The sequence below is a fragment of the Lepisma saccharinum genome, chromosome 29, assembly GCF_977018435.1.
Source record: "Lepisma saccharinum chromosome 29, izLepSacc3.1, whole genome shotgun sequence".
In the NCBI taxonomy this organism is placed as follows: Eukaryota; Metazoa; Arthropoda; class Insecta; order Zygentoma; family Lepismatidae; genus Lepisma; species Lepisma saccharinum.
In genome coordinates, this window is record NC_139257.1 from 33,533,512 (window position 1) to 33,557,663 (window position 24,152).

General features: G+C 37.5%; 1 protein-coding gene across 3 annotated transcripts in view; it reads left to right on the top strand.

Annotated features, from left to right (window-relative positions):
- The first annotated feature begins 2,888 nt into the window (after nt 1–2,888).
- The window catches only part of LOC145981252 (uncharacterized), a 68,951-nt gene continuing 47,687 nt past the window's right edge, over nt 2,889–24,152 (top strand). For all 3 annotated transcript variants that reach the window (XR_014440943.1, XM_083114404.1, XM_083114405.1), the window contains exons 1-3: nt 2,889–2,943; nt 16,435–16,540; nt 23,428–23,537. Coding sequence is in view for 2 of the 3 variants with exons in the window: in XM_083114404.1 (XP_082970530.1) it covers nt 2,930–2,943; nt 16,435–16,540; nt 23,428–23,537 (230 nt within the window). In the remaining variant the exon portion in view is untranslated. The remainder of the gene's footprint in view (nt 2,944–16,434; nt 16,541–23,427; nt 23,538–24,152) is intronic.

Genomic DNA, 24,152 nt, shown 5'->3' on the forward strand with positions numbered 1-24,152 from the left:
AGGGGAGGTGATGTAATCAGCATCATGCTCTGGCTGAGGCCTAGGTCACAATGCAAAGGTATTGTCAGGAAAATTTCCTTCCAAGCTCACTTACCTCAGGAATCAAACCTAGATGTACTATTTTATTTTCATGCGAATTGTCATCACTTGCTATCTACTAGTTTATTTTGCTAGACAATCCGAGCTTGACATCACCTTCAACTAGCAGGTACCATTGAAGTTGGTAAACAATGGTGAATCACCCCTATACACTTCTTGATAGAATCAGTAGAATGCATGGCAGGAGAGAATATATGTATTGAGTGGCAAAAGCAGTCCATTTTCCATGATGAACACTCGAAAGGTGCCCCTCCCATCACAACCTTGTAAGTTCGGAATGTCCAAATTGCCTTTCAATAATAATTCTCCCTGGAATGGCCCACTTGCTGGTTTGCAAGCAGATAATGTACCTTCACTGGTGCATGATCAAATCCAAATTGAACCCCCACCTCATAGATTCTTCTTCTAAGTAGCTAAATGCAGAAAAGTTGCTATTGTCTACATTACCTCCCTATCCAAAATACTTCTAATGTGATCCTATTATACTACAGTGTGGTACTAGCTATGTACCTGTAGTGATGGGCATTGGTCAATTATGAAAACCAATGACTAATGGTAAAGTAGTCATTCAACTAATATTAGCCAAAGTAGTCATTCAACTAATGTTAGTCGAACCATCAGAACTACTCGTACATTTCTGATTAATATCAGTAGCACCAAAGATCGACTTATTTTAGATGCACCATCAACTTCCTCAGTAAGAGGTGTTATTGTTATAAAGAGAAGCAGGGGTTCTTTAATTGGAAAGCCGAAACAATTAAGCAAGGAGCATCCCCTCTTCCCCCACACAAAGCAGAAATACTCAAGTGTATTTGTTATTGTTTGCTAACAAAATAATAATCTTACAAATGTAATGCAAGTTTATAATATGATCACTATTGCAAGGTTTCTCAAATCTTCATTATCACTTTTGTTAACAAGAAGATTACCAGAAGGTCCATTTTCTAATAGAAAAGTGTGTGTGTGGAGGGGAACGTAAAATTTGGTTTAAATTTAATATCGCTAAAAAATATACAAAAATACATATTTGGACGAAAATGGCATTTATTATTGAATTGCTTAGGTCAACAAGGGGTCATAGGCGTCGACTCCATGGGGCTTGGGGATCTCGAGCCCCCCCAATGCTAATGATGTGGGGGCAGAGCCCCCCAAATAATTTTGCTTAAGAGGATCTAATGTATTATTATGCTTCTGTTGTAAAGTTTACTCTGAATTGTGCCACATGAACTTAACTTGAAATACACATTTGAAATGTTCTGGATCATCTAATTTGAGGGGCTGAGACTGCTAAACCATCAACTTTGGGGGCGGGGGGGCTATGAACGGAGACAGAAAAACACATGACTTATTACTATATACTAGGTATATAATTATGAGTATTGTTAACATTTTTACTAAAAAGAGTTTCAAAATAACGAGGTGATATGACAATTATGCCAGTATGTTGTTTAGTGAATTCTGAACAATTTGAGGTCGAAAACACGACTTTCAGGCAATATTGATATGTACGATATTTAGTTATCCTCGAAATCTCTTCCTCTAGTTCAAAGAATAAGTAAAGTATGCAAGGAAAGCTTATGAAAAGTCTGTATTGCAAAAGCGGGAACGGTTATGATCAAAGGCATTATTGCTAAACCACGGTGTGCTATGTGTTTATTTATTATTGCAAAATTAAATTTAAAAAGTAAAATATTGTAGCAAGAACAAAAAAGTAAAACTATTTGCCTACGATTTGTGTTAGCATTTATGTAAATAATAAAATAAAACTGTTAAATATTGTAAATATTCGCTATTTTTTATGGGTACGTCAACACTAAGGTTCTTTGCACCCGTCACATGTACTTTCTTTACAAGTCTGTTGCAGACATTAAAACACACCCATGCCCTCGCCGGGACTCTAACCCGAGACCTCTGGATCAAAGCGAGTTGAGACGACCACCCAACACGCTCGGCTACCGAGGCCGGCATAAAACTGTTATGTTGGCCTCTTAATGTAAATACATAGCCTACTTTTAAATAAAAATGTTAATTGTTATCTAAAAAACAAATGAGCAGACACACGTTTTTCATGTTACATTTAATTTGCATGACGAATATAATAGCTGCTTAAGAACTGCTATACGAAGACGTAATTTTTATTTTTAAAAAAGGGAGGGAGTGGGTCATTTATTAATTTATTTCAGTGATCAGAGCTACCCCAATAATTTTTACAAGTCGGCGCCCCTAAAAGGGGTAGAGAGTAATGATTAAGTCCACCCCTTTACTTAAGTTGCCATTACTGAAGTTGAGGGCTCGTGTCCTATCGTAAATATGTGATTAATATGGCCATGGGCGTCCGGAAGTTGGGGCAAGGGGGGGCCGTGGCCCCCCCTGGAAAATGAAAGTCAACCTAAAATGATGTATTTCACACATATAATTTCATTTTAGCCACAATAATATGTGTGTTAATTATTGCACGAACATCATAAATTCAAATTTAAGCAATGTGTTTTTAGAGAACAACACTTTTTGGAGAAAATGTGCCTTGTTTGGCCCCCCTCTGGAAAAAATACCTTCCTTGCCCCTCCCTGGAAAAAATCCTGCGGACGTCCATGAATATGGCTTCTTCTTGACTAGTCAGGACAATATTTTACTATATCCATATCCGAGAGTTGGTTACTCAATGACGGAAAGGACGGCCCTATCATGGCGGACGAAGTTCGCATCATAAGCAAGTCACCTTAGAACGCGGTATAGTAATCTGTGATCGAACATGTTTTTGCAAAGTTGCACAGATTACTAAATACTTGGTTTGGCTCGGTAAAATCTCTATGGTAGAATAGGCTGAAGAATGTCAGACGCCAAGTAAGAAAGAAAAATTAATTTTTGGAGGGTGATTAAATGTTGTGGGAGAACGTATTTTCGTTCGTAATACTTATCTAATTGTTATATAGTTTGAGAGGTATATAGACGTCATGTTAATATGGTAAAATTGGAATTAGTATTCAACTTCAGCAACGTGATAATGTAAATACATGAATGTTATTCTCCGAGATAACTTTCGGATTATTATGGAACAGTTCGAGTCAGTAGTGCCTATAAATGGAGGATGTTTGTATTTGTGCGGAGCGATATTTATTTATTTAATTTCTAAAATTCCATGTTTGTACCCTTCCGTTGTATACAAACGTACGTAGTCTGTACTTGAGAATGTAGTTACAGGATATATTCCATCCTTAGTAGCGGGGTGGTTAACGTTGCACGTCACTAAACCCTTCATTGGGAACCTGGGTAATGCACGAGTACATTGTATTGGTACCTCTTATTTTGTTAATTCACCATTCGGTCACGGTGCCGATTGTATAATGCTTGTGAAGGTTCGGAGAATGAAAGATGCGAAAAACATAAACTTGGGAGCAATGTAACTTCCGAATTTTTTGCAAGCTTTATAAGAGGGTTGGGAAGTCCTTAAGAATACAAAAAAAAAACGGTACTATTATAGTATGGGGGTGACACCTATAAATCATATATTTCGCACTTTTTTACATTGCTAATGTACTATTTTACATTGCTAATGTACTATTTTGGAATGCGGAACATTTCCTAAGGTGAAATAATGCATTTCTAACTAAGATAATGTCTATTTCTTACATTTACGAGTACTTACTGTTACTTGTTATTTCGACTCTGTAACACATTATGGCGGGCGATAGCGTACTGGTTCAGGGCGCGTTGTGAGAGTGTTTTGTCGATTTATGCAGTATTGCAACCTCGTTCACTGGAAAATTCCTACTTTCGTGCCCGGATTTGAAATTATGCTAATACTTCACAAACCGTTGACGTTGGCCCCACAAACCATTGACGTTAGCCCCAAAAACCATTCACGTTAGCCCCAAAAACCATTTTCTGCAAGGTAAGGTTAGGTTAAGTTAGGTTAGGCAAGCATAGTTAAAAAAAATTAAAAAAATACTCGACACGTCATGTTCTAGTGAAAACATGGCGAGTTTGAAACAACTATGGGGTTATGTCATCTAAACATTGTGCTCTCGTGCAGAAAGCAAATGGCGGCAGCAGACACGGTGTCGGACAGAGATTTTCGCAGAAAACAACATGTATTTGCATTAAAATGGATCAAAACTACATTCACGAATATTGTGGAAGGCAGTTCGAAACTTGGGGAAACTTATGGACACAGTTAGAAAGCTTCACTGAGTATTATTTACCAAAGCGAAGGGGTTTTTGTACTTGAGGCCAGATATTATGCGATCAGGTGTTTGAAGCATTTAAGCTGGCTCCCATGGCGGAGTGGTTAGCACATTGAACTATGACGCCAGGTGTACTGGGTTCGAATCACGGACTGACATGGATGTTTGCGAGTATCCATTCATCACATAACTCGCCTCCATCTTCGCAAATTAGCCAAAAGTGGCATAATTAATAATAAAGCAAATCAATGAATTGAAGCATTTCAATACATTATTTAGTACCAGTTAGATATAGTGAAGACACATTTAACTCGTTTTATTTCCGAATTATTTACATTGTACTTACCTTATATGTATAGCGGAACATTTTTGAACTTGGGATTATGTTTTTTTCACTGAAAAAAGCGTAATTTTTCACATTACAAGTATTTATTGGTCGTTGCTATATGATGGGCAAATCTTGACTCACGTTGTCTATCGTCAGCTGATATGCAGTGTTTCCAAACTTATGAACCAAAAAATTTCGCACACACTATTCACAAAAGGTTTTTAAGCGAAAATTGGTCCACAAACCATTCACAGAAGGTTAGGTTAGGCAAACATAGAAAATCATCTTGTAAAACTACCATGTGGTTGCTACACTAACACTTATTAACCGAAAAATGATGGTTTTTAGGCTAACATTGATCTACAAACCATTCATTTAAGGTTAGGTTCAGTTAGGTTAGGCAAACAGAAAATTAAATTTAAAAAAAGAAACTCTCACACGTCATCTGGTAAAATTACCGCGTGGTTGCTACACTGACAGGGGGTTACATATTTGAACGCACGGAACATTTGATTCACGTAGTAGACGGTAATTGTGGCACGAGCCATCGTTCAACGGAGATGCATTAATGTCGAAAATGACATTATTTACTGGCCGAATAAGTTGCACGAATGGAAAAAAACTCTATTCCCAGCTTCCAAAAATCCACAGGAACTCAATTCCGTAAGTACTTTCCCATCATTTCTCCTGTAAATTTGAAGAAATGTGTTTTCACTATATCTTAACTGTTACCATGATAAGAGTCCTAAACCTGACCTGCCTAACCTCATCCCGAAAGTATTTATTGACATATCTCTACATAACCGAGACACGTGAAGTAGGTAGCAGCAGTATTCTGCATTCAAGATAACAATAAGTGAATGTCTGCTTGCAAACAAATGATCGGTAACAGTTTCATACATCGGAGACACATTTCTTCATTTTTACAGAAGAAACTACTTACAGAAATGAGTTTCTCTAAGGTTTCCAACGTTAGTCGAGGTATTTTCTTTCATCGTGGAATCTATTTGACCGGGAAATCATGTATTTTTCAATAGAAATATCTCACCGACGGACAATTGCCATAGCTTTCCTACGTGAACCGGATGCTCCATACGTTGGATAACCCCCCTGTCAATGTTTCCAACCACCCTTTTTTTAAAACTATGCTTACCTAACCTAACCTTGTCGGAATGGTTCGTGGGGCTATCCGTCAGCTACCTGTGCATAGTGTACAATTTGCACACGTGATTAACACGATAGTAGGTATTTTTCAGTGAAGAAGGTTGGAAACACTGATATTCGAAGACAAAAGAAGTGATATCATTCGCAAAGTAAGCGATATCGCACCGTTACGTGCGTTTGGTAGCACTTAGAAAAATGTGTTATTTTAGTAGAAAAGGTTTGTTTTCTTGTAAAAATCATAAGGTCACATTGAACTATGTTCCGCAATACACAATTGGTAAGTACGAACCATGCAAAACACAAAATATCAGATTTTAATGTGTCTCCGATCTATGAAACTGGTACCCAAATGATCTTTTAGGAGTATACAAAAGATAAAATAATATTCTCGAAAAAGCATGCTGTACGTAATCACTAATGCTCTGAAGTAGCTATGTGCTAAAATACATAAATATTAATGTTACCATGTTATAATTCATGTGTACCATGATTATTTCAAAATTAAGCAATCGGATCTTGGGCTGAAATGGGAGAAATTATATTGTGGAAAGTAGATGAAGAGCTGCTGTGACAGACCCAGGCTTTTCGAGGGCTGTTGCACCAGGGAATTCATTTTTTTAGGTTCCTCAAATCACCACACTTGTAAGTTGGCCTTTTTTGCTACATTCCTTTCATGTGGACATGTGCAGGAGATTGAAATATCTGTGAAAATTCTAAGCAACCAAATCTTAAGAATGCTGCCCACCTTAAAATGTATGGTACTACTTTCGTATGGGTGTGACACCTATAAATCATTTATTTCACACTTTTTTACATTGCTAACATACTATTCTGCATTGTGGAACATTTCTTTAGGTGAAATAATGAATTTGTAATGAAAATTATGTCCATTTCTTACATTTACGAGTACTTACTGTTTGTTATTCGTTATTTCGATTCTGTAACACACATTATGGCGTACTGGTTCATCGCACGTTGTGCGAGTGTTTTGTCAATTTATGCAGTGTTGCAACCTTGTTCACCGAAAAATACCTACTTTCGTGCCCGTGTTTCAAATTATGCTAATACCTTGCAAACCAGGACCAAGCAGGACAAAATGTAATGGAAAGAGAATGGAACCTTACCTGCCTAACCTTCTAATGTAAGCATACAGGAGTTGGATGAAATAATCATTTTGCACACAAAATGCCATAAAAAGTCAGAAAATCTGTTTTTGTGCTTGTACACATGTATAGAATTTCTATAAGAATCATGATCAGAGGTAGACAAAACTAAAAATAATTCTGATTAGGAAACAGATTTTTTTTTTTTTTTTTTTTGCAAATACATCATAAGGAAGCTATGATTCCAACTAAGATATGCTATGAAATGTAATCTTAAAACATTTAATATATTAATTATTGATTCAGGATTGGATTAAAAATAATTAATTCTTGCACCGGAGTGGCAACAGCATGAATGACTATACAGTACATTCTAACATCTGGCTGACTCTACCATATTGCTCACTGCAGATTTTAATATTTAGTTAGAAACAATGCGAAAAATTTGTAATGGCATGCTTATTTTTCTGATTTAATGATGCACATGATGGGGCATTCCAGGAAAATTGTTCCTACTCCATGTTTAATAAAATGAATTAATATGGAAATTATTATTGTTTTTAATTGCATTAAGGGAATGTGGAACAGTTCCCATGTCCAGCCAGATGTGGGGACCTGAAACTGCTCCTCCCACCACCGACTTTCCCCTTTGACAAGCTGGGGAAAGAGAGGTCTGGGTGCTGGATGGTTGTAGGAGGAGAAAACTTAGCATTACCCTTATGGGAGTATTATTTTTACTTGTTCTCTTGGGAATGTCAAACTTCCAATGGTGTAGAAAAACACATTAATGAGTCGTTCCATGTCAAATCACCCAGAGGTGGTTGCTTGACCATTTTGTTATTTTTTTATATTTTCACCATAGGTGGTCTTACTAGTGACCTGCTCAAAAATATATATTTTTTTAAAATCTTCCGCCATCTTGGATTTCTGCTCATTTTTCATCACTGCGGGAAGCAAAAATGAGCGTTTACAAGGGTTTTGAAAAAAGGTTGCTGTGAGATTTCTATTACAGATGGAATGTTCTAGTTTTCACTGCCTGAAAGTAGAGATTCTGGCCTTTCAGAAAATGTATATATATGTAAGGTAAGAATTAAGTAACTGGGACTTTAATGGGTTTCAATATAACCATCGTAACGGGAAATTTTGCCAATTTTAAAGGTCTGTAAAATCAAAAGGGCTTGAAACCACAGGATGGAATTATTTTTGCAAGAACTATGAGTGGAAGGCTTTTCAGCCATGGTGAAACAAATCCGGGGTTGTAAGCCCTTCTGTCCGATTTTTAGTTCCGAAATCCGAAAATTTCCAAAATTTGTGAATTTCAAGGTCAAATATCTCTAAAGGGGGCCTGCAAAAAATTAGAAATACTAGTACTTAGTAAAACCTGTGAATTTCATTTTCGGGTTCACACCAATGTTCATGTTACAGGCTGTCAAATATCTCTAAAAATGACATCGTGAAAACATAATAATAAATAGGCCTAAAGTGATCTGATTTCCATTGTTTTATAAACTAGTTAGTTACTAGTTGATATATTTCAATATATACTTAGTGTGCTTTTGTTAATAAAAATCAAATCAAATCAAAATCACTTTTTGGATTGAGAAGACAAATGTTAGTAAACAAACAAGAGTACTATTATGTCAGTAAGTATATACAAGTTGCATGCACATGTTTCTTAAAGGTTTATGAATATCCCATACTATCAAACCTTACTCAATACATCCACTCTGGTACATAACAATTGTATGCGAAATATAACATAATATATACAACAATTGTCTGCGAAATATAACATAAGCTACCTGTAAAATATGACAAGCATTTAAACGCTTGAGAATATACGTATTCAAGTTCTTCCTCTATTTTTTGTATCCCAGTCACATATACACAGTTTACAATTACAATTACACAAGACTTAAAATTACATGAACTGAATCCTGATTTTGAACAATTCTGATGATGATGAGAAAAAAATTACTTACAAACAATGGATAACAACAGATCGTTGCAATTTGATCACTGTTGTAGAAACAATTTCAGAGTTTAAAGAAAATTAGCTTCGAAGTTACTGCAATTAAAAAGTCACCACATTATTGCTCAGAGTCAATCAGAATTTTGCAAAAGAACGAAAGAAAGTCTTTCTCCGGATGAATGTGTTGTGATTAGTGATTTCTCTGAAAACTTCACATTTGTTGTACAAGATGAAATCCAGAGTTACCACTGGATTAATGCTCAAGCTACTGTCCACCCCTTTTGTGTCTACTTTAAGACTAATTCTTCAGATGATCTATGCATCAAACGTCTTTGTATTATAAGTGACTGCATTGTACACAACACAACTGCTGTTTACGCTTTCCAAAAGCAGCTGATTCCATTTGTTCAAACGTTCATCCCAAATCTAAAGAAAATTTATTATTTCTCAGATAGCTCAGGAGCCCAATATAAGAACAGAAAGAATTTTTCTAACTTATGTAAGCATAAACAGGACTTCGGTGTGGCTGCTAAGTGGCATTTTTTTGCCACAAGCCATGGCAAGGGTCCTTGTGATGGGATTGGTGGGACGGTAAAAAGACTTGTGGCAAAGGCAAGTCTGCAGCGACCAACTGAGGGACAAATTCTTACACCAAAGGACATGTATGAGTTTTGTGTGGAAAATATTAAAGGATAAACTTCATCATGCTGACTGAAAGCGACAAAAAATGAGCAAGGGTTTCTGAATGACCCCTTCAATGAAGCTCATAGATTTGAAGGAACAAGAGATCACCACTGCTACATACCCAAGGACTCTTCAACTCTTCTCATCAGTAGAATATCTGCATCATTTCAAATTAATCATGTAGAGTTCAGAATTGATGACTCACCACGAATATTTCATTTTAATGAAATAATTGAAAATGACAATGTCGTTTGCATTTACAATAACAGGTGGTATGTAGGTAAAGTAATTGAAATGTCAAAAGAAAACAATGATGTTAAAGTGATGTTCTTCAATCCTGGTGGACCATCAACGAGCTTTACTTTACAAAGAAATGATGTTGCTTGGGTGAAGTTGAACAATATAATTGATGTTCTGACACCATGTGACTTCACCACTGTTACTGAGAGAACATACATCATTTTACTCAACAGAAAAACACAGAACTGTCACTAAAGTTACAAGCACATAAGAAGAAATAGTCCGTTGATCTATCATCTCCGCCAATCAGTGTTTTCGGGACCATGCACCAGTCAGATATTTTTTTCTTTTTTTCATGGCTCCATGGATTGAGAGACAGACAAGATCCCCTGTAACTTTGATGTCCATGTGTAGATAGTGTATATATATATTGATGTAATGTTGTATTATGTGTAGTGATATATGGAATTGTAAATGTCATTGTGATGTAATATATTGAATTGCAAACTGTGTATATCATAGTGGTATATGTAACTGGGATACAAAAAATAGAGGAAGAACTTGAATACGTATATTCTCAAGCGTTTAAATGCTTGTCATATTTTACAGGTAGCTTATGTTATATTTCGCAGACAATTGTTGTATATATTATGTTATATTTCGCATACAATTGTTATGTACCAGAGTGGATGTATTGAGTAAGGTTTGATAGTATGGGATATTCATAAACCTTTAAGAAACATGTGCATGCAACTTGTATATACTTACTGACATAATAGTACTCTTGTTTGTTTACTAACATTTGTCTTCTCAATCCAAAAAGTGATTTTGATTTGATTTGATTTTTATTAACAAAAGCACACTAGGTATATATTGAAATATATCAACTAGTAACTAACTAGTTTATCTATTTTAATTTCTGTTTACCCTTATAAAATAACTAGATTATAAAACAATGGAAATCAGGTCACTTTAAGCCTATTTATTATTATGTTTTCACGATGTCATTTTTAGAGATATTTGACAGCCTGTAACATGAACATCGGTGTGAACCCGAAAATGAAATTCACAGGTTTTACTAAGTACTAGTATTTCTAATTCCTAATTTTTGGCAGGTCCCCCTTTAGAGATATTTGACCTTGAAATGCACAAATTTTGGAAATTTTCTTATTTCGGAACTAAAAATCGGACAGAAGGGCTTACAACACCGGATTTGTTTCACCATGGCTGAAAAGCCTTCCACTCATAGTTCTTGCAAAAATAATTCCATCCTGTGGTTTCAAGCCCTTTTGATTTTACAGACCTTTAAAATTGGCAAAATTTCCCGTTACGATGGTTATATTGAAACCCATTAAAGTCCCAGTTACTTAATTCTTACCTTACATATATATACATTTTCTGAAAGGCCAGAATCTCTACTTTCAGGCAGTGAAAACTAGAACATTCCATCTGTAATAGAAATCTCACAGCAACCTTTTTTCAAAACCCTTGTAAACGCTCATTTTTGCTTCCCGCAGTGATGAAAAATGAGCAGAAATCCAAGATGGCGGAAGATTTTAAAAAAAAAAAATATTTTTGAGCAGGTCACTAGCAAGACCACCTATGGTGAAAATATAAAAAATTAACAAAATGTTCAAGCAACCAATTGATTTAAAATTGGGTGATTTCACATGGAATGACTTTAATGAGATCAGGACAGGTTGAACATTTTTTGGTAAAACTGTGAAAGCCGGGAATTGGCTGTAACTCATTTAATCTGTAATTGTTGACATTCATACTTACTTATTCTGCATTGCGAAAGATTGTTTATCAAGGGATTTGGCTTTTTTTAACGAAATTAGTACCTATTGTCGACATATCGAGTAATTCTTGTTCGTTCTTTTCTTGTTTCCTGAACACGCAAAATGGCAGGTAAATCTTGACTAGTGTTGTGTTTCAAACGGCAAAGCAGTATTTTAACCTTCTTAACCACATAGCCCTGAAAACCATTCCCGCATAGCCCCCAAAACTGTTCATGCATAGCCCCCAAAACCATTCTGGGTCGTATAACCATTCACAAATAGCCCCACGCACCATCACAGTAAGATTAGGTTGCTTTAGGTTGGGCAATATAGTGAAAAAACTGTGTGTTTGGAAACACTTACCGGAGATTACGTCATCAGATACTCGCAACATTCAGTTCAAGTACATGGATGGAAATGCAAGCAACAGATTTCGTGCATCGGACGGACATTATTATAGAAAAATACATTAGTTAGCGGCCACATACATTGAAAAATGCGAGAAAACATTTCTACGACCTTCCGAAATTACACAGAAACTCAATTCCGTAAGTACTTTCTCCTGTAAATTTGAAGAAATCCGATTCCCGGCTTCTACAGTTTTACCCATTTTTTTTTTTTGCGTTAGGAAAATTTCAAAACTTCCATTTAATTAGCTATAATTTAAAGTTGTTTGTCCATAAAGATTACATGGGAGTCTATAAATAATTGTTCATCATGTTTTTTACCTTGTATGTATGTTTTTTACCTTAATAATCAATTTTAAAAACTGCTTCTACTTGCAACTTAGGGAGAAATTCATACTCTCCCATACTGTTTTTTTTTTAATAGCCATGCCAATTCTTCGATATTGAAAGAAAACTCATACCTGGTGCCCATCTCTCAGTCTTTGCCTTAAAGTTTAGATGTTTGTGAATGCATATAATTTACACACTTCACCAATAAAAGTTAGGAAGGAGTACCTGTATGCTTCACAGACAAATGAAGGCAAAAATACATTTTAAAGCGTCACACACATAATGCAGTTTTGTTAATGCTTTTCATGCATTCACCCTATGCCATTGTACTCAAGATTTTTCACTTCTTAGCAGACACCACAAAGTACTCATAATTATGTGAAGTCTGTTCATTATGAATATTTTAGTCCAATCTGATGTTTACAAGCTTAAATTTTGTTTGTTAACCTAGCATTAGTCGCGGTCTCTAGTTCCGGGTTTGTGGTTTTGATGTCATTTATCCATTTTTTTGTCAAGACCCTCCCTCTGTCTAGCTTATTTTCTAAGCCTCCTCTTTTACATCACAATTTTGTTTTTATTTAGTGTTAGATCTTCGATCTGCTAAGGGGGGGATGTATTCGTTGAAGCCCCTTACAGTCTGAATCCATGCACATGTCACACACCCGGTGGAGGCACATAGTGGTTCGGATCCCTCTTTAAACTGTAGGTCCAGTCCCGATTAGCCGTACTGTGCATAAAGTGGACTTAAAACAACAAATCAACCAACCAACCATGTCACACACGCAATGCGGAATATCCATGATACAGAGAGCACACAAATGTTAAGAAGCACATACTGTACTTGTTGTTAAAAGAAAAAAAGACAATGTATATTTCCGTAAGCCAACTATAATTATTAAAAAGAGAAGCAGAACTTAATTTAAAAATTAAGACACCATGGCGACCTGTATTTTTCTATGTATGGAGAAGTATGGATGGAATGGGATTTTATCCATGTTGCTATTAATAGATAACGAATTATTCTGATCATGATGATGGAATTACATGATCAGAAGCTGAACCTGATATGGGTCTGCACCAAACATCTTTCTCTTCACACTTAATGCAGAGGAGTAGAAAAGAAACAGTAAAATAATTACAATTATTTTTTGTACCAATTATGACACTATTACCTAAAATGGTAAAGATAATATTTGAAATGTTATATAATTTCTGTATAGTTAGTGTTTTAATATTTTTTTAGGACTTGAAAATGTGTACAGTAAAATCTCGTTAATTCGGACCCCGATAAGCTGCTTAGTCCAGGCAGGCAAAAAAACAAAAAAAAAACAATGCAAGGTTTTAAATGTGGCTAGAAGTCAACAAAAGAACTTCCCAAAGAAAAGGCAGTCAACCACTGATGAAATTCTGTTTTCCGCAGACTTTGTACTGTACTGTATAGTGTATTTAGGTCTATGCCCTTTAACTACACCATAAAAAACATGTTTTGTTGCTATAAACTGAGTTTTAATGCACTTTCTACTGTTCTTTTAGGTTATTTCAGTTAATCCGGACTTTCGTTAAACCGGTCAACTTATCCCCCTTCATTAGTCCGGATTGACAAGGTTTTTACTGTATTTTTAATGGTCACAGGATGACTTGTGTTCTGCAGGATACATTGATTGATTGATTTGCTTTATTTTACTTCGATCTTTGTGCCACTCTTGGCTTATTTGCAAAGATGGGGATGAGTGATGATATGTTGAAACTGATGAATGGACACTCACAAAATTCCATGCCCAGGCCGGCATTTGAACCCTGGACCTCTAGCATCATAGCACGATATGCTAACCACTGTGCCAGGGGGTTTGGCGTTCTGCAGGATACAAAGTAAGATGGAGGACTTTTTTCCCTGTATCACTATTTCGTTTGCAGAGACATAATTTTTTTAAAAAATCTAACTCAGTTGCATCACGTGGTAACCATCAAATTAATTCAGGAGGAATATATATTCACTTACCTGAAGCGAACTAAAGTTTAATGCTGTAATGTATTAATTGCTGCCAGCTTTTGTTTCAGAATGGAAACACTCATTTATAGTGTGACTGATGAATAATTAATAACATGTATGTTTGAATAGTGCTTCCAACCTCCAAGGCAGATTGATGAACCCATGCCCACACTGGGATTCAAACCTGGGACCCCAAGCATCATAGCATGCTGTGCTAACCATTCCACCACAGAGGTTGCCACTATCCTCTTCTATATTCTTACCTGAGTAGGTCAGGCTTGTCGGTTTTGTTCCTCTTAAGCATTATAATTACACTCCTACATGCTTATTGTGTCCTCCTCCAAGGCTGTGCGGTCTAAGGTGCTGTGCTTTGGTCTACCCACCAGTGTGAGGAAAATGGGGAGGTACGAGTGAGTAACATAACCCGGTCTCAGAAATTTCCTATAACGACTGGGGGTTCGACGTGCTGACCCCACGTCACTCCATTACCAGTTGAAGATCTCCACATCTCTAGATAGGAATGTGGGAGGGAGACTGGCAGTCGGGAGTTATGCCTAGGCCCTTCAAGGCCTGTCGAGTCACGGGGTTTACATGCTTATTGTGTTTCTATTTGACCATTGGAAACTATTAGGCCAATACTGCCTCGTGGTTCAAGTTCCTATTGTTTCTTTCGGAATTTATCATGGTTCACACGTATTTTTTGCATGGTTTATTTTCTAATTATGTCTGTTTCCGCATATGTCATATGATTACTTACAGCACTCCTACACGATTCTTTGTTTTGTGCAATCATCCATGTCCTGTCATCTTGGATACAGACTGCTGCTGCCATCTGCTTCACGTGCATGAGGTGCGAAGTGATATTTCGTCGCTAAATGTGTTCATTAAACTTTCAGGTCCTTTACCCTGCCTTGCTATTGTAGTACATTCCTTCATCTATTGCATGTGTATAAAATGTTTTCTACATAAAAAGACTCTGCGAGACAGTTGCAAACTTATTTTGTATTTTGAATTTTTTTTTTTTATTGTGTTATGGTTTCAGAAGGTAATTTCATAAGATCCCATTCCCCTGCCGAGCATATATTTTTTTTCAAATTGAATTTTACATTATAGCGAGATTGCTCAGATCAGCATATGTCACTATTGTTCAAGTATAGCTATGGGTATCAGCAGTGGGGAGTGATTGGCTCCAAAATGGGGGGGGGGGGCAAAGTGCCAAAACTAGGGGATAAGGTTTAGCATAGTGCGGGAGCAAAAGTTGCAAAAAGTGGGGGGGGGGGCAACTGCCCCCCTTACCGCCACTGAGTATCGGCTTCAGTATTGGTGCAAATTACTGTACTGTTGTCCAAATTGTTTTTTTCAGGAAACTTAATGACTGTGGGGTGTAAGGGGTGACTTTCCACGTAGTACACCCAATTGTCAACCTCACTTCCTCATAGTACACCCTGGACTGTTTTTTGCAGACTAAGGTGGCTCTGGCGACTGGCCCTATTTCCAGTATAATTTTGTCCTTATGTGTGATGAGTGCCCCTTTACGGCCTCAGCTTTTAACAGAATATTTTAAGATTTTAGTTATGCTACATTACGGTTACGTTATTTGTTATGGTAAGAGGCTGGACCCCGCATTACGTGACGAGTTCAAATAGCCTAAGTGCTCACACACCCCACAGGGTTGAAATGTTACATGTTAAGCATTTTTATATCTTAATAAACTGCCTTGCTCAGCAACGTAGTGTTTCCAAAATTTAAAATTCAAATTAATGACTGTCCTTTGAAAAGTGGAATTTCCTAAAATTGGTTTTCATTTTGAGAAATAACATTTTGAATTTTAGTTTTTTTGTGAAAACCTAATGCACAAAGTGGTATTGGAGTTTTGTATTGTGTAGTAGCTTTATTTTGTTCATGTATGTGAATAGCCGGCCCCTGTGGTAGAGTGGTAAGCACATTGCACTACGATGCCAGGAATCCCGGGTTCGAATCCTGGCCTGGGCGTGGATGTTTGTGTGAGTCCATTCATCAATTTCATCATATCATCACTCATCCAAATCTTCGCAAATTAACTAAAAGTGGCACAAGAAGTAAAATAGAATAAACCAAAATCATGTATGTGAATATTATATTTTGTTTATATTGTGTTGTTTTTCTTGTGCAGTGACGAGACATTGTTGGATGAAGATGTTGATTTTCAGCCGGATGAATATGATTTGGGAAATGAAGAAGAGGAGGCATTGCTGGCAGATGACAGTGATCTTGAACAGGTACTGTTATAAGAAAATTTTAGTATAACTTTTGTTGATACCATTATTTATATTCTTACTATCATGGGCCTGTTCCTGTTTTGTGATATATCCAGTCTTTTTTTGGTTTGTAGCCAAATGAAAGTTTTGTATCTTAACGTAGAAGGGTCAAAATAATCAAGACCTCTAGCAAGATTTGCTGTGCAGGTCCTCCTAACGTCACCTTGTAATGAAGGGGTCTCAGGTTCAATAACCGGTGGAGGCACATAGTGGTTTGGTTCCCACTGTAAGTCCAATCCCAATTAACCTTGTTGAGCATAAACTGTACAGCAAGACAGCTTTTTCATTGGGTGACTTTTGATCGTTGCATCGAATCCCATTGCCAGAATGCTTTTGAGAACATTCTGAGCATGAAGGAAACTTAGAAAACAAACCGAACCAAAGTTATTGAAATACTGTCTGGCTGCCTTAGCCGAGACCATGGACGGAAGTTCGCATGCGTCAACCGGACGTGTTCAGTGGCTAAATAGGGGTGACGGTACTTTGGGGAGGAAGCGGGTTCCTTGTAAATCGTCTGCTGTGGAAGCAACAGTGAAGTGTCAACGTAGTAACATTGCCGCCAAAATACATAGAGAGATGTTTTAGAATTATGTAAGTGTTCAGAACAAAATCAATCCATATACTATATTAGCAAACAGAACATATCAGGAAAGTATTCATCACGTCACAGTAGAAAAACTTGTTTGTAAACCAGTAGCTTTATTTTAGATCACTCAATTAAATTGGTCATTATAATTAGCACAAATGTACACAGCATTAATCAGGAGAGTATTCACTAATAATAGTATTATTGTAATAGTATTAAAAATAGAAATGTAGTAACTGAATGCTTTGTGACATTTTCTAGTGTATCGAAGGTATTTTGTAGAATGTGCAACAGGGTCAAAACGTCCCAATTTTCTTTATTCCACTTTGAAACTGTTTCTTGCGAATTGCAAGAGCCATCACAAATCATAAACACACAACACAGCTATCAGTAATAAACACAACAAGCGAAGTAGCACAGGGTGGTTTTGGGAAGTGCTTCTCCCTGCTTCCCCTCTCGCATTTGAAATTTTCTTTTCCATGTAGTTTCATCATCCTTGGCTGGACTGTACCAGGGTGTCATAAATTCGTAGCATTTATTTTATTCTGCGAGGTTCTACTTCCCAACTATCTCGGAGCAAGGCGTTGAATAGCGTCAAGAGAAGGGAAGGAAACAGAGTGGACAGAGCAAAGCAGTACATGCTGCTGTGAGGGCAGAACCACAAGGGTCCAGTCTTGGGAGAACAGAGAAGCACCCACTTCTCATCTGTTTTAATTATCTGCGAAAACCCATTAGTGTGTGGATATTTTAGCAGTTCATGACAAACGGTTGCAATTTCTTGATCTTGGTCCAGGGTCAACTTATGGGAAAGTATTCGAGGTTACCTGGAGTGAAAACCAATCTCAGATGACAAACAATTTCGGTTTGAAATATATGTAGAGTAAGGTTTCTGTATTGGTGGCTACTGGTTGTCCACACGTGGGCTTGGCAACAAGACTAGCACATCTCCAGATCGGATGCATTGGAATCTTTTTCCTTGTGTTCCAGTGTGCACTGTCTCTTTACCTTTTATGGTATAATATCCGTTGCTGTGACTGTAGCATTAAGTGATGTGGAAAGCCTCTCATCAAACATTCTTGTCCCGAGTTAAAATCCCAAGAGCATTGACCTCCGCACATGGTTACCTGTCTGATAACACAGATGGATGACTAGTACCGAGTCTGCTCTATTGCACATTTAACCACCTGTTTGGAAGCCCATCAACCTGTCCCACAAAATGCTGGAAAGTTATTATTAGGGAGTGGATTTTAAGGTGCAGCATCTTTCCAAAAATATAGCTGTTTTCACACCGATCGTTTGAGACATGTATTTTTGGACATGAAATCAAGTAATATGAACACACTTTGTTGCACATTTTTGCACCTTTTCGTGAGATTAGTACATATATCCCTTTTTTACCCCTTCTTTGATGCTTCAGCACCCTTTTCTTTCCTTTTCTTTCATGTTTTGTTAAAGAAATTGACAGGAAAATAAATGATTTTCACTCTTGAGCAGCTACAAAAAAATCCTATAGTCTCATTTTGTAGAGCAGAACGAGAGCTATAAAATGGTATAATATAATCATTGCGGCCTCAATAGTTCTCAAGATAATGTAGCAAAACCCACGAGAGAAAACACAAACTTCAACAAAACCTATTCCAACAGAACCACGGATCTCTATGCGGTCTGCGCGCATTATATACAGAAGGTGCAGAAAAAGAGAATTGAATAAAAACATTTCATCAGCACCTTTTTTTTTTTGCACAGTTTTGCCCTTTCCCAAACATAATTTTGCACCTTAAAATCCCTTCCCTAGTTATGACACACACTGGTATGGAAGTGGATATCCTACACCATCAGCGGCGTAGTGCCCACGTAAGGCTTGTAAGTCTACCTTACAAGTTGAAATTATTGAAGAAAACTTTTTCATTCCCGTATTTATCGCTTGAACACACACAGAAATATCAGACTGCAAGTAGAACTTTTAACGAAACAATTGAGGACTTGTTTTGATTCGAGTTGTTTCTCTGTAAGGCTTCTTCAGAGGACTTACGTGTAGGTGAATGGAAGAAATGATTTGGACTCGCCCATGGCGGGTGTGTTTGCTGACGTAGTATCTTCTCAACCAATGACAGGGCACCCCGATTCTGAGCCAGATGTAAGGCGCATTACCAGTGGGTGCTAAACTGGAGAGAATTTCTGTCCCGAGGCAGGCGAAGCTTACGCTGGCATGGTTGCCGCTGAGTATGACTCATATGCTTGCCACGGTCGGAAGAGCAGAAAGAAATTCTACTCCCGTGTTGTTTCAGCAATGCTTGACGGGAGGTGTAACAAAGCGGGTGTCATTTTTAATGTGTAAATTAACTATTAAGTTCACAAACGAGATGGTTTAATGTTGGATATTACCTCCATTAGAAGCAGCGAAGTTAACGATAAAAGAGGAATGTCTGGCAATCCTAGATCCGGCAGCGCCCGCAAAGTTTGGCGCGTGCATCCCAGTTGCCCGTAATGTTAAAGCATGCGTGTAATATGTCACCCGAATGCCTTTTTTTGTGAAAGAAAAAGAATAATAAGAATAAAAATATGACATGACCTTTCCAGAAAAAGAGTTTTTGTCCTTAACTAAACTGTATGCAAAATTTTTCAATTGCTACCAGTTGAAAGTTCAGCTACAGGTAATTTGTTCTGAAGCCGAATATCGAGTAAACAGTGTGTTTGAACTTCAGGAGTACTTGCGTACTACCCATTTGAATGAAGCTGTTGAACAAGTGTACAAACTAACAGAATTGTTCCTCACTGATCCTGCCTCAAGCTCATCGGTGGAAAGGTCGTTTTCTGCACTGAAGGGGGATTCATACATTTCAACGCAGCACACAGACTTAGGCAAGGAAATCGGACTTTGGACTGATATCCATTGAAAAGGAGCTGCCAAAGACATTGACCAGAAACTCCCGATTCTACGACGACGTGATTGAGGTGTTCAGAATTTTCATTAAGTAATACATATGCTATTATTGTTAACATAGAGTGTGTGCATTTTGTGTTTGAAATTGAGTATGCCCATACATGACTTAGATTCAAATAGATTCTATTTAGTTAAAATGTTTTTGGGTTTTCTTTATCCAATATTCAGGTAAGGTTTATCTAAGGAAGCCTTACACCTTTCATAGAATCACGCTACGCCACTGTACACCATAATGTAAATTGAACATGTGATTAGTCTTCAAGATACTGGGAGTGTAGTTTCCACTTTTCTTATTGTTTTTACATACAAAATTTCCACAGGTTCAAACCTAAATTCATCAAGCTTGTGTTTGAAACGGTGGATTTATTTTGTTTAGAAAACAGTTCCAGAACCAAATCAAAGTAAATGGAAACAATTATTTACCTATTCTTAATACTTAACATTGTTGTGAATACCCTTTTTTCCCACAAGGCAGTGAGTATGATATTTTTCTCCCCCACAACATTGCTTCTGTTTGAAGTTCTCATGTTCCAGCAACAACCTGTACTAGCCCTGCTTGTAATTAACGGTCTAGGTTAACATTTTCCTTTGGGTGGGACTGTCATATACTCCTTCCAGGTGCCCTCAAGCATGGTACAGTCATGGACAATTCTAGGTTGTAACAATTCCATTGAAAGTCAATGGGATTGTTACAACCCAAAAGTGTCGTGAGTGTACAATTAGGTGTTATACCAGGTGGTTATAATTAAAGTAACGGTGTTCAGAGTGGTACAGCACAGGCTGTAATGAGAGTAGCAGTATGAAACTTTGTAGACATGCTAATGAAGCAATGCGCTTGCGAATTATGCAAAAAAAGGTTCCGATTCTCACCACCAGGGTAAAAAATGGCACTGTAAGCAGTCAAAACGTGGAATTTTTCGTAACTGACGTCAAAGTCGGTGACATTGCCTAACCATTGTGTGAGCTCCCTGGTTGTTGTTGGTGATGCTTGTTGCTTTTTTTTTTTCCCCTTTAGTGGTGTGAATGTTCGCCATTAATAATTTCGAATTTTTCCATGTAAAAAGCAATGGCTATTGTGAAGAAAGACTGCTAGTGAAGTTGTTTTACCAGAATGGGAGCAATAGCAACGCTGCACTGCAGAAATATCGCAACAGAAAGGGCTGAAAAGAGGGCCCATGTCAATTAATGGGCTGAAGAAGATGATGAAGAAATTATAGGAAACAGGTGAATTGGCTGTTGCACCAGGGAGAGGAAGGTGGCCCATCCCCGTGGAAGTTGTGGACGAAGTTGCTGTAGCTGTAGCTGACCGTGCAGCACATGCCTCAACTTCTGCAACCAGTGCTAGAGATGTGGCATGTGAATTGTCACTCCCCTGGTCAACAGTTCGCAAGGTTTTGTGGTGCATTTTACACTGCTATCCCTACAAGATTCAAACTGTGCACCAATTGAAACCCCAAGATATTCCACAACGCCGTGAGTTTGCTCATCGGTTTTTGGCATGCATGGAAGTGGATGATATCTGGCCGGGGAATATTCTGTGGATGGTGCAGTGAATACTCAGAATTGTCGCATATGGGGATCCACTCGTCCACATGTTGTGCAGGAACAACCATTGCACTCAGTTTACGTGACTGCTTAGTGTGGGTTCACTAGCTCCTTCATTCTTGGTCCATTTTTTCTTTGAGGAGATGACACCTCGAGGGCCTGTTAGGTGTACAGTGACATCTGCACGTTATAGGGACCTCCTTGTGCAACACGTGATTCCAGCTTTGCAAGAACGGAAGTGTGAACACACCACCATTTTCCTGCAAGATGGGGCAACACCACATGTCGCTTGCCACGTGAAAGATTTGCTGCGAGAAACCTTCACTAATGACCGCATCATCTCTAGGCAGTTTCCAGATGCATGGCCTTCCAGATCCCCCGACCTTAATCCATGTGACTTCTGGCTGTGGGGATATTTAAAAGATCGTGTCTATCAGGGACATGTCCGGTCTCTGCCTGATCTGAAGGCTAGCATACAACGACACGTCATTTATATTTCACCAGACATGCTGCGAGCAACCGTCGACCATGCCATGTTACGAATGCAACATGTTGCTGAATTGGGAGGCCATATTGAAGAGTTCTTGTAACCATAGTTCTTAATAAACATGCCAGAACCATTGTTCTCACGTGTTTGATCTTTCCTGCCTTTTTCCTGTAACTACCACATTTTGACTGCTTACAGTGCCATTTTTACGCTGGTGGCGAGAATTGGAACCATTTTTTTTTTTTCATAATTCGCGAGCGCATTGCTTCATTAGCATATCTACGAAGTTTCAGACTGCTACTCTCATTACAGCCCATGCTGTACCACTCTGAACGCCGTCACTTTCATTATAACCACCTGGTACCCTGTCCCAGCTATCTATGGATCAAGGCCATGCATAGTGTCAGAGAAGGGGAGGAAACAGAGTGGACAGAGCAAAGCAGTACATGCTGCTGTGAGGGCTGGAAACTGCAGCCGCTTTCTCCCCTCCACACAATCCCATTCCCTCTGACATGTTCATTGGTGGAGCTGTGTTGCATCCCTACTATATTTTCGTTCGCCTGCTCCAGAGGTAACTGGGACAGAGCATATGTTTAAGAACTGTCATGATGCCGTACAGTTGTGATGTTCTCTTTGGTGCACAACACTGGATTACTGCATCACAGTAGTTGCCCAATCCCTGTGTGCGGCAGAGTTATGAGACTCTCCTTAATGTTATCGCTGCACAGCATTCTCAGGACGTGCAATTAGAAAAAAAAAAAACTAACTTCTTGCCATTGTACAAGTTTAATAAAATCTTATTACTTTAAACATTCACTGCAAAATAACACATCTATACTCACAAATCCAATCACATTACATTAAGCTGCAGCTTTTCTTTTATGTCAACGTTTTTCACAAGATTCACATCATCTAGCGAAACTCAACTTACTTTTCATCTTTTCACGCACTGTTGTCCTGGCAATGGATTCAATAAAATATTGGACAGTTCTAAAAATGTTTTTAAACCGGAAATGACTTCCGCTTCCGATGTCACTTTTAATTACACATAAATAAAAGAAAACTATACATTTGATAATATTAACACAAACAAATAAAACATATTCATGTTGAAAATAAACAAGTAAAGCATTACGTATGGTAAAAATAAACAAGGCGTATCACAGTAATTACATTTTTCACAGGAGAAATGTTCTTTGATTCTGTAAATATATTACTCAGGAGGAATTTCGATTTTGGATAAGAAAATTACAGTATTTATGTATTTCTTTGCTTCAATTTTCCAGGATCAGAACCAGAAACAAAGTGTTCAATACATAGAGGCTGATGGAAGTTCAACTGATATTGGAACAACATACTACATTCAAGAAGGCGATGATTCAGAAGTTGTATTTGAGTAAGTGTTGTAAAAAATTAGACTTTCTATAATTGAAGTGATCACATGAACATTGTAAGCAACATTTTCATAGGTAGAGATATAAAGATGAAAAGGACGTTGTTCATACCTTCAAGAATATGGTAGTGATAATATGAAGAGATGGAAGCCTTTTCTACACCCTCAAATTATTATTTGGTATGTAAGAGAAAGCAAAGTGGCTGTTTTTTTTACAGTTTCTGTAAAATTGGATGTGTGTTGCTTAGAACATCATTGTGTGATCATTTCAATTGCTTTTGCAGTACCTCCCAAATACATAAAATGGTGTATCTTTCTTATCAGTGGGGACCGGGTTCTCATAATTACAGATTTTACCCAAAAATGACAAATGTGTGAGATACATTGCTAGGAATACCGTACATGTATTTCATGCTATGTATAATTGCATGAAATTCAATATTTGTGTTATTTCTCTAATATTCATTGAGTAATGGAGATATAAAAGTTGGGCTGAAAAGTTCGTAGGCTAACATAGTAAAAAATATTTTTTTGACAAAATTCGATTTTATTATTTAATATAGTTGCCTTTGAGGGCGATACAACGATTATAGTGGTCATACAATTTTTCGATGCCAT